Source organism: Oncorhynchus tshawytscha, linkage group LG23 (genome assembly GCF_018296145.1).
Source record: "Oncorhynchus tshawytscha isolate Ot180627B linkage group LG23, Otsh_v2.0, whole genome shotgun sequence".
Taxonomy (NCBI): domain Eukaryota; kingdom Metazoa; phylum Chordata; class Actinopteri; order Salmoniformes; family Salmonidae; genus Oncorhynchus; species Oncorhynchus tshawytscha.
The window spans coordinates 21806168-21818717 of NC_056451.1; the positions used below are offsets into that span (position 1 = coordinate 21806168).

Consider the following 12550-nt stretch of genomic DNA (forward strand, 5'->3'; position numbering starts at 1 on the left):
TCTGACGTCACTATCACTGCCCTCACTTCATGAGAGAAGAGTGAAGTCCTTTGCCTGGACTTTGCTTTCTCCCTGTTCAAGTCCCCCTTCAGAGACTTGATACCTGCCTGCTGAGGACAAGTGTCAGACAGATCCACCTTCTCTCTATTCCACATGCCAGGACTGAGAGATATAAAAGTCGCCCATTCCATACCTATATACAGTACCAGTCAAAAGTTTGGACACACCTACTCATTCCAGGGTTTCTTTATTTGTACTATTTTCTGCATTGTAGAATAATAGTGATTACATCCAAACTATGAAATAACACATATGGAATCATGTAGTAACCAAAAAAGTGTTAAAAATCAAATCAAAATATATTTTATATTTGAGATTCTTCAAAGTAGCTACCCTTTGCACACTCTTGGCATTCTCTCAACCAGCTTCATGAAGTAGTCACACACACACACACACAATTGATTGAACTCAGACAAAACTAAAACTTTATTGTGCATGTGCAGCATCTCCACGACCCCACACATGACTCAAGTTCACAGACAAAATACATTTAAAAAAATCAGGCAAAATAAACAAAATTTCAGACAAAATAAATATTTCTTGAAAACATTGTTGACTAATGGGGAATACAGTCAGAGGCAATAATGGTGCTGCAGTTGACAGTCCCCCCAGTTCTCTCTTTGCTGAAGCCATGACTGCACGTTTCAGTGCCCAACAGGTCGTAGATCAGATTTTTTCAGATGTCCAGGAGGAACAAGATAACAATGATTTAGAAGAGGAGGAGGAATCTGAAGAAGAAGATGAGGAAGAATACAACCCAGAGCATAATGCATCATCTACAGATGAAGAAGAAATCCCCCAAGCTGAGAGACATTTTTGTCAAAGAACAGCAAAATAACATGGTCCTTGTCACCATATGACATCCAGGGCAGGATGGCAGCACAAAATGTCATAAGGATGACCACAGGGCCCACAATACATGCAGTTTCTCATGCCCAGGACATCGCCTCAACATTCTACATGTTCATCACACCAGCCATCGAAAAAATCATCCTGGAGATGACAAATTTGGAGGGATAAGATTGACCTGTGTTCCTACATAGGGCTGCTAATCTCAGCGGGTGTGTATAGATCCCGAGGCGAGGCTACATGAAGTCTCTTGGCAGAGAGTGGAAAGGCGATTTTCCGTGCCATAATGCCACTGAAAGTCTTTCACACTTTCTCAAGAATGCTACAATTTGATAACCATGAGTCAAGACCTGCAAGACGTGTGAGAGACAAACTGGTGTCCATAAGAGAGGTCTTTGAGAAGTGGGTGGAGCGTCTGCCATACCTCTACAACCCTGGGCCAGTGGATGAGTAACACCGAAGTAACAGTGGATGAGCAACTGATTCCATTCAGAGGTAAACTTGAATTTTCATATCTGTAATGTAAGTGATTTTCACTGTTCATGTTATTATGTATTGATGTAATATCATTGATTTATGTGATTGTTTTCTGTGACGCTGATTCTAATTACTGATAGTAATCTCTTTTGTCAAAAGGTCGCTGCCCTTTCCGGCAGTATATGCACAGCAAGCCAGCAAAGTATGGCATCAAGATATGGGTGGCCTGTGACGCACAATCCAGCTACGCTTGGAAGATGCAAGTCTACACAGAGAAGCCGACCAGTGGAGGCTCGGAGAAGAACCAGGGGATGCGGTTGATGTGACCGACATACTGAGGCGGCACAATCTCAAGTGTGACAATTTCTTCACCTCTTATGAACTCAGCCAGCAGCTCCTGAAGAGGAAGATCACCATGGTTGGCAGTTAGAAAGAACAAGACTGAGCTCCACCCTGCACTCCTCACAACAATGGGGAGAGAGGCCTTCTCATAAAGGTTTGCCTTCAACCCCACCACCACTCTAGTTTCTTACCTCCCAAAGAGGAACAAGAATGTGGTCTTCCTGAGCACACTGCACAAAACGGCTGAGATCAGTGATCGTGAGGACAGGAAGCCAGGCATCATCCTGGACTACAACCACAACAAAGGAGGCTTGGACAACCTGGACAAGGTGATTGGAACTTACAACTGCAGGAGGATGACAGCCCGCTGGCCCCTGGTCATCTTCCATTACATCATTGATGTGTCCTCATACAATGCCTTTGTGATATGGAACAAGATCAACCTTACCTGGATGCCTGATAAGCGGAATAAGAGGAGGGTGTTCCTGGAGCACAGGGAAAGGCACTTGTAACATCACACATTAAAAGAAGGGAACACTTCCCCTGCACAGCAGCCTCTGCAGTGCTTGTGAAAGCTGTTCAGGGGGCTGAATCTTGTCCTGATCCACCTGAGGCTGCAGCTGGAGCAGGCAAGAGGAGGAGATGCCAATTCTGCCCCCAAAGAAGGACTGGAAAACAAATACTATGTGCTGCACATGTGAGAAATACATCTGCAAAGTCCATGCACACACACTTGCATACTGTCCTACATGTGCTAACTAGAGTTGATTGGTTTTTGTACTTCACGGTTTTGTTTTGTATTTATTATTTTATTCTTATTTATTGTTGTTGTTTATACACCTCATGGGTGGGGGCAATGGTTCAAAAAAATTGGAGAAGACTAGTATTACAGTATACAATAATATATCACTATGTTGCCAAAAACTGTCAAGGCTGTTATTGTTTCCCTTCAGTAAAATGCATTCAAACTATTTTCTGCAAATTTCTGCTACTTTCTTAGGCTTTACAAGTGCTATCTCTTGCAAAAGAATTGTTTACACCTATGCAGTACCTTTAGCAATAATAATAATAACAAACCTCTACTTTAGTAAAGAAAACAAATTATGACAGGTGTGTTGTAATAAAAACGTGTGGTGTCCACTGATTAAATGCAGTCTTTCTGCATTGGGAAGAGAGAAAACCCCGATATTTACAAAGTTTGTGATGAATGACAGGTTGCTTCTTCATACAAAATAGATTTGGGATTTAAAATTCAATGAAACTGCTTTATTTTAGGGGTAATTTGTTACTCTTAGGACAAGTGGAGTATATAAACAAATCAAAACATATTATGTTATTCAAAGTAGCCAGCCTTTGCCTTGATGACAGCTTTGCACACTCTTGGCATTCTCTCAACCAGCTTAATGAGATGGTCACATGGAATGCATTTCAATTAACAGGTGTGCCTTAACAGGGGTGGTATACAGAAGATAGCCCTATTTGGTAAAAGACCAAGAACAGCTCAAATAAGCAAAGAGAAACGACAGTCCATCATTACTTTAAGACATGAAGGTCAGTCAATGCGGAAAATTTTAAGAACTTTGAAAGTTTCTTCAAGTGCAGTGGCAAAATCATCAAGCACTATGATGAAACTGGCTCTCATGAGGACCGATAAGCCATCCCATCTGCTTAGTAGTACTATCATTTATTTTTCAACAGGACAACAATGACCCAAAACACACATCCAGGCTGTGTAAGGGCTATTTGACCAAGAAGGAGAGTGATGGAGTGCTTCATCATATGACCTGGCCTCCACAATCACCCGACCTCAACCCAATTGAGATGGTTTGGGCAGAGTTGGACCGCAGATTTAAGGAAAAGCCGCCAACAAGTGCTCAGCATATGTGGGAACTCCTTCAAGACTGTTGGAAAAGCAATCCAGCTGAAGCTGGTTAAGAAAATGCCAAACGTGTGCAAACTTGTCATCAAGGCAAAGGGTAGCTACTTTGAAGAATCTCAAATATAAAACATATTTAGATTTGTTTAACACTTTTTTGGTTCCTACATGATTCCATATGTGTTATTTCATAGTTTGGATGTATTCACTATTATTCTACAATGCAGAAATTAGTACAAATAAAGAAACTCTGGAATGAGTAGGTGTGTCCAAACTTGACTGGTACTGTAGAAAATAGTAAAAATAAATAAAAATATTCTTCAATTATAAAAACATATCAACTCTTTGTACTCAGCATCAACCTACTTAATTGAGATATTGGCCTATATTCTTACTGGTGAGGGTCCATTGTCTTGTGAACAATGGCAGTTGAATATGACAATATATCATATTGAAATTCCTTTGTTCTTTTCTATGACAGAACAAGACCTGAAGTGTATTATTTAATGTAATTTCCATGGCATCCAGACTGCTTGAACATAAGAGTCGCAGCACTTTCACAAATTTCAAATATGCTTACAGTGTTTCAAATTAGCTTTTTTTCTACTGCGAGTACCTTTCTTACCAGTGGGTGTAACCAAAGTGTTTGAGTCACAGACATAACAATACATGAGTCAATGACCACACTGCTTTCATCGTTGGACAAGAGAAAGGTCATATGTTATCATGTAGAGCACATTGGGGCTGCATTCTGTAAGAAACGTGCTATAAAAATAAAGTTCAATATTATCAGTGCCTGTACTCTTTGAGTTCACCCATAAAACCAGTAAACTCACTGTAACCTTTCACATCTCCCCCTCCCCTCTGCTCAGTGCCAAGACATCTACTCCAATGTGTGTGTGTGTGTGTGTGTGTGTGTGTGTGTGTGTGTGTGTGTGTCACTTCTCTGACCCATTACTCAACACCCCTTATCTCAGAGGTGTGTGAACAACCAAGACATTGTCAGGTATTCTTCCCTGAACATGTCATATACAAGCTGATAGTGGGGAAAACAATAATACAAATACTATTACAGTGGTACAGTGTAGCGTTAAATTCATTTTCAGAATAGAATAGAAAAGCTTCAATAAGAAAACTACAGCTACTGTACTTTAAGACATCATAGCATGCACTGGGGGGGCGCGGCATGCTGTAATGTAGGACATTGTAAGAATGCCATAATGGGAAATAATATAGAAAGAGGCCAAGACAAGAGAGATCGATGGGAGTAGCGACAGGCCAACAATGAGTCAGCAGCAACAGTACTGTACACGGCGTGCTCTCTGCATGTATCCAGCAACTAACCGCCAGCATCAAAGTCAATATCGGGACTGGGTGGCACCAAGCACCACTGTATTTCTACTGTAAGTAAGTAGCTTTCTGCAGCCACTTCAACATAATGGGTACTTACACAACAACCAACTAGAGAGCACTGACTAGTGTTTCAATTTCCCTCTATTCTTCTTCATTTGATCACCCTGTTGCAAAATAACTTTCCTGAAATGCAGTTTATTTGAGGTTTAAAAAGGCTTCTGAAGTTTGTAATTTCCACCTTGAAATTTCAGACATGATTTTCCCTTACAAAAAATGTATCAACCCCTACAAAAATATCCATAAACTAAAATCCATTTCGTAATTCACATTTCCTGTTGCTGCTCAAATGTTGATCATACATCTGTACACCTGCAGAGACATGAAGCCATGTACAGTACATGTATATTATTTAGCCTGTCTACTTTAAAGTAATGTTCAGCTTTAAAAAGCCATTGTAACCTTTAAGATACAAGCTTTATCATGCTTTGACACTCAGGCTAGAAACGTTATTTTCTCTATCTCTCCATTCCCCATATAGTTACCATGACTCCATATAGTTACCATGACTCCGGTGAAGAGGCACACCACTTTTCCACAGCTGGTTTTGGGGGACACGTCCCCGTATCCCACTGTGAGGAAGGTGATGGCAATGAGCCAGAGAGCCGTGTCCATACGACCAGTCTGCTCCTGTGTCTGCCTGTAGAGGGCCACACACCCTGGGGTCACTCACTACATACACAGATACATATGTCTTACATGAAGATATTCATAGATTTTAATCGATATTATATAGACATTACATTACTAACAAGATCAGACCAATAGGTAAGACAAAAACAGAGATATATTAAGTTGGCAAATTGGCAATTTCTGATTGTCAAGAACTCCAGTCATTTTATTGTGTAACTATTTTTTCTATTTTCTTTAACTTTTGTTTATTTAGTCAATATTTTGACTCTATTTCCTTAAAACTGCATTGTTGGTTAAGGGCTTGCAAGGAAGGATTTCACGGTAAGGTTGTATTCGACGCAGGTGACAAATAAAATTTGATTCAATTTGTTCTGAGATTTAGAATCTTTATGGGCATCCAAAGATCAAAGTGTTGGAGTTACAGTTAGACTGTGATCATCTGTTTATCTGTCAGTGGCTGTGGGGTCAAGGAAGGACCTGTTTCAATTCCAGAAAAGAGAAAATGGAAGTTGAATTGTCTGGACAGATGGTGAAATTGACTTAAAAATGGATGACTTTTGTAAATTGTTGTTTTTCTCAGAATCTATTTCAAAACCATTCCAATTCAGTTTTCATCTTAAGTCTTCTATTGCCTACAGGGAAGTTATAACACATTATACCTGTCGGGTGTTACTCAGAAGTCTTACAATCTGTCAATCATCAGATTGTATAACCAAAATGTCAGTTTGTTTAACATGCAGCTTGATTAACTAACACATTTGATTTTCTCTATGTAACTGAGATCTAAGAATCCCATCCCATTGTAGGTTCAGCCTTAACAAATGACCTCACGTTGGCCACAAGCAGACTTCAGAGGCCTAGGATGGTATGTGTTGGCTCGCAATGAAGAGTCATTTTTCGGAGTAACTCAACAGAAAACAATCAACTTTGAATCTGTTATTAGACATCCTTTCTGAATGGGAACTCAAATTGACCATCAATATTTGAAGTAGAGTGAGCAATTGATTGCCCCAGTCTGTTTGTAATAAACTGTGTAGGGATGTGTGTGTACATGTGCGTGTTTCTGTGCTGGCAGTAGTAATGTGTTATATTTAGATTTTTAGCAAACTATTTTCATCTCTCACTGTGTGTACTCTTTTTCTGTTCTGTCTATCACACAGACGTCTGTCTGTGCCTGTGTATCTCAAACAGGAGATTGTGTGCGAGTCATGCAGTGTGTGTGTGCATGCATGTGCATGTGAGTGTGAGCATGCGTGTGAGCATGAGTGTGTGCCTGCGTGTGTGTGCCCCTCCACCCTACCTCTCACAAAGTGTGAGCATCCAGGAAGCGATGAGCCAAAACAAGAAGATGAACACCATCAGAGTGCGCGCCGGGTACTTGTTCATCAGCACCTTGAGCACGAAGCGGAACGTGAAGTTGATGTTGTTGAGCGAGCCGATACTCCTATAGGAGGCACTGAGCAGCACCTTGCTGTTTAGTAGGATTGTCCTGTGGACCAGGTACAGCCTGAGGAACATCAGCGCTGATAGTAGCAGCTCTGTGTCCAACAGTGCCTCCCCGTGGCGGGAGGACACACACAGCGGCGCCGAGTTGGAGGAGTTGACCTCTACCCCCTCCCTGGCGATGGGTGCAGGGACACCCACCTCCCAGTAGGTGCCCACGGGATGGATGGCACAGACCAGCAGCTCCAGGGAGATGCCCAGCACCCTGCGGCTTGTCATGGCGATGCGCCAGTCCACCTGGTTGTGGTCAATGATGAAGAGCTGGAGAAAAAGTGAGCGGTCGGAACAGGGGCGACAGGGGAGATAGAAGGGGATGAGGGCGATTGGAAGAGCCAGAGGGAGAAGGAGAGTTAGAGGGAGAGAGGGGGAAAGAGAGTGAAAGATAAATAAAAAGAGAAAGAGAGAGAGAAATTGCAAGAGGGAAAGGGATTGAGTGGGAGAGAGAGAGAGAGAAGTAGGAAAAGAAGGATGTCAATGGAAAATTGTTCATTTGATTTTGAAGCATTAAGTAAATGCTGATGATTAACTAAATGTGGGAATAGGAAGAACAGCAACGACAGAAACATGATGCCAAGGCAAACAAAGTCCCACCCAAGCAGATACGGAGGCAGTGAAAGTCAAGATTGTGGGGGTTGTATGCGACACAAGCCCTCTCTCACTCACAAGTCTCTTAGATTCTAAATATAATCCTGTCTGATCCTAGTCTGACATGACACAACTCCAAGAAATCACTTTATTATATCACTAAAGAAAATGAAAACCAAATCCCGCGCTGGCCAAAACCTCCAATTCCTGTTGTTTTGAGGTTTCTTTGTAACTCTTGATATTTGAAACTGTTCCACCCAGTTCCTGCAGCAGAGGGGGAACTTCAGTCACACTCTTCCCCTTGATATTGACACACCCTTCCCTTGATATTGCCACACCCTTCCCTAATTATTGCCACACCTTCCCTTAATATTGCCACACCTTCCCTTGATATTGCCACACCTTCCCTTGATATTGCCACACCTTCCCTTGATATTGCCACACCTTCCCTTGATATTGCCTCACCTGAAGCTTGTTGGTGTAAGTTAATTTCCTTACCTTTCACCTGTGTTTATAGAAATTCAACTGTACCTCCATCTCCTGTGTTCTTATAGACCAACCTCAAAATACAGTCCTTGACCAACCAACCCTAACCAGTTTTTATATCCTTCGGGCCTGATCGGGCTATCGTGGTGGAAAGGACAACAATGGAGTACAGATTCCCAGCTGACTGAGGGCTTATCTTCAGATAGAGAATGAGGGAGATACACATCAAATCAGGTGGATTGAAACGAAGAAACCATCCATCCCAGTCCCACTCCAAGCCTCATTTCAGAAATGGATTGGTCCAAAACTCTACAATTACCTATTCATATGAGCTCAAGCCTAAACTCCAGTTCCTTGTGCTCTACCTTCATCCCCAGCATCAACTGCATTACCCTTTCAGTCTACAACTCCATCTCCACTGCAGTACCCTTTTAGACTCCACCTCCATTTTCACTGCATTACCCTTTCAGACTACAACTCCCATCTCCATTGCAGTACCCTTTCAGACTACAACTCCCATCTCCACTGCAGTACCCTTTCAGACTACAACTCCCATCTCCATTGCAGTACCCTTTTAGACTGCACCTCCATTTCCACTACAGTACCCTTTCAGACTACAACTCCCATCTCCATTGCAGTACCCTTTCAGACTACAACTCCCATCTCCACTGCAGTACCCTGTCAGGCTTTCGAGGCAAGATCTACCCTTTCAGACTACAACTCCCATCTCCATTGCAGTACCTTGTGCAGTCCCATATCTAGCTTACTAATGGTAAGTTTGTCAGGTCTGCAGTAGTCAATGGAGTCACCCTAGCTCCAGTCCCAGGGGCCAGCCCTGCTCCCGTGTAAGGTTACCCTGTGCCCCCTAACACAGAAGACCCAGTACCTCCAGTGATCAGTGGGTCAGTACCTAAAGAGGCAAGCTGACCTCACACTGTGGCTGGTGGCCTATTCCAGTTCCTGTGGACAATGGCCAACACCTCCACCAGTGGCCATCAAGCAAACACCTCCACCAGTGGCCATCAAATCAATACCTCCACCAGTGGCCATCGAATCAACACATGCACTAATGGCCATCGAGTCAACACCTCCACCAGTGGCCATTGAGTCAACACCACTAATGGTCATCGAGTCAACAACACCACCAGTGGCCATCGAGTCAACACCACTAATGGTCGTTGAGTCAACAACACCACCAGTGGCCATCGAGTCAACACCTCCACCTGTGGCCATCAAATCAACAACACCACCAGTGGCCATCGAGTCAACACCTCCACCTGTGGCCATCGAGTCAACGCCTCCATTTGCCATCATTTAATTTTAGCGAATCACACGACTGCAAGGCATGGCTCTGTGCTTGTGATGTGCTAGTGTATAGGGGAGGGTTAGGGGGAAGTTGTTGTGGGAGATTATTGGTTGGTAGATTAAGACAATTAAGCCATTGCCTATACGCGTTGGTCCACCATACTCTTCACTTATTTGGGAAGAAGTGTTTGGACATTTTATTAATCTGTGGCTAATCCGTGTGGCATTCTGACAAACATTACAGTTAATTTCAGTTCTTTGTTGGTACAAGTTCTTTTATCTTTGGAAACGTTTATAGAAATTCAACTGTACCTCCATCTCATGTGTTCTCATAAACACACCACCTGGGTAGCCCACACCCAAACCACCAGCAAGCCAACGTAAAAATACTGTCAATGGTGGGCGTACTGGAAGCGGAGTCAGTTGCAGGAGAGCAGAGAGTTGTGAACAGGCGAACACTTTATTTAGGCAGGAGAAACCAACAGAAGGACGCCACTGCGTCGAAACCTCCATCAAATATGCCAAAGTGCAAAAATGCGCAAACAATCACAATAATAATGTACAAACATACCTCGTGAATAATATATATCACGGAAAACGCACACCAGAAACAGCGCGTCAAAAGTAACACGGAACAATCACACACAAAGACATGAGGGGGAACAGAGGAATAAATACATGCAGTGTGATTGGGGAATGATCATGTAGAGACAGGTGATGATATTGACAGCCCATACCCATGGGAACGTGTGTTTAGATACTCACTAGCGCCTGGGGACCCCAGCCACATATCGCTCTCTCCGCCTGCACACCGTCCTGAACGCTGCTCACATGATGATTAAGAGGGGTATGTCCATTTTCCTCTTCCTATTTTTTCTTTCTATGCTTCATTTCTCTGATAATGTCCTTCTCTTTTCTGTTTTTTTTGAGAGTGAGAAAGGTTAACGCTAGGTTGCGCTGTCCGGCATGTTTTGTTTTCAGCCTAAATTGGGCCAATGCACAGCCCAAAAACGATAACCTCCACCCATGCTTGAAACCTCACCTCCCTTATCTCCCCACAGCACTTGCGCAGAGCACCCCCTCCTCTCAGATAGGCCTACACATGGATGTCAACCTAACAGGCGTTTAAAGACCGGGCAGTGTGCCCTGAAAAACCTTCTGACTGCCTACCATTTTGTCTAAAAACGTAATCATATACTGCACTGAGTAGTACATAAAATATATCTACTTCTGCACAGTCTTCACACTTGCACTAAACCTGTTTATCATATAGCACCCTGTTGACTTCTATGCTGAGCAGTAAGGACATGGAATGACTGTCTTAACATATTGAATTTCAGTGTCTTCACCAAAGTCCTGGCACCTAGTGCATTGACAAGGTATTACAGAGCATGGATGAAAATAAGACGACCACAGAGAACTGTACAAATCTCAGTGGATTCGAGTTTCATCAGGAGGAACGTGCATGTGAGTGTGTGTAAGCCACCGCATGGTTATTTACTAAGAAGTCCTGCTGACAGTATGTGTGTGTACTCAAGATATCATCAAGTTGCATCATCAGAGTTTTTCGTCACCAATCGATGAACGAACCAACGGCTGAATTTTGGTAGGACCGCCACACAATTTGAGCAATTCACTTCCAGATCAAACAAGAAGTATCATAACAAAAAACACCTTGCCACCCTGCCACCGTAGGCAAGACCAAAAAATACAGCCCCCCACAAAACTAGAATAGTCCCAGTAAGCAAAATTACGTTTAAAATACATATTTTCCAGATGTTGAAGTTAGGTTTAATTTAGGTTCTGAATGCAAGGTGAAAAGGTATTTTCCATATGTTTAAAATACACATTTTCCAGGACGTTGAAATCAGGTTCATTTTCGGTTCTGAATGAAAGTTGAAAAAAATAATTTACCAAAACCAGTGGATGTGGAAATCAAGGCCGGTCCGGAACTGCACCAAAAAATGCTACTTGCACGGCCGGCCCGCTCATTAGGCAGGACTACTGCACCAAAAAAAGACGTCCACAAGGCTAATCAATTTGGCTATTTAAGCTCTGAATATCAGCTACCCAACTTCATCAGGAGTTAGCTCGAGCCGATTTGCAATGTGTTTACACAGCAGGAAATGCAGAAGTATTTTATTTTTTTGCTATGATCAGCTTGTCAAAAAATGACTGATACAAACTTGAAACCACTGATCATGACAATGGGGTGAAACTCCTGGACAACAGTTGTGATTGATGGTCCATTCCATATTGTCCATTTTACTTTGACCAGTCTTGTTTTTAGGATATGTTGTTTGTTAACATGACAGCGCATTTCTTATTTGACTGAGCGCCATTTAGGTTAGGCTATTTGATCGGAAAAACCTGCATGATGTAAAATGTGTCTTAGGATTAGTCCTGCCTAATGAGCGGGCCGGCCGTGCAAGTAGCATTCATAAAGGAGAGAAGCACCTTTAACAGTATGTGATTTAATGTAAGCCCTTTCTTCAACTCCTCCGTCCAAAGAGTAACTAACACAGTTCCCTCCAGGGCTGCACAGTCAGTAATGGGGTCAGAGGTCAGAGAGAACATACACTCACCCTGATGTCCTTATAATGGAAGGCTACGATGAGAATCAGAAGACACCCAGTGGACATGCTGATGGAGCAGTTGATGATAAATGCATAGCGGGAGCCCTGGGGAGGAAGAGGAGGATAGACAAGATAAAGACATTAAAGGGAGGTTTAAAGTTATTCCAACAGTGCTTCTGTTTTCAATTATTTTCCATTTAGCGTTTTCCAGTAGCAGTGTCTTAGTGTTAGTGAAATGCTCTGACCTTCAGTCTCCGCTGGTCACGCACACTGATTTGGTGACAACTTTATAATGTGTGAAATACACATGCACCCTCATGAACACACGCACACACTTGGGCGGCATATGATAAAGTCGGCCTATTGACCTGGCATGATATGAAGTATTGACTTCAAGTGGACCACCAGGTCGCGCAACCAAATAAGATGAGTGTAGACCTACAAAGCT

General features: G+C 42.7%; 1 protein-coding gene across 1 annotated transcript in view; it reads right to left on the bottom strand.

Annotated features, from left to right (window-relative positions):
- Positions 1-12550, bottom strand: part of LOC112222756 (intermediate conductance calcium-activated potassium channel protein 4-like) — a 42830-nt gene that overhangs the window by 24401 nt on the left and 5879 nt on the right. The window contains exons 2-4 of the mRNA XM_024385497.2: positions 12112-12207; positions 6948-7411; positions 5519-5654 (exon numbers count right to left, since the gene is read on the bottom strand). Of these exons, the coding sequence (XP_024241265.2) occupies positions 5519-5654; positions 6948-7411; positions 12112-12207 (696 nt within the window). The remainder of the gene's footprint in view (positions 1-5518; positions 5655-6947; positions 7412-12111; positions 12208-12550) is intronic.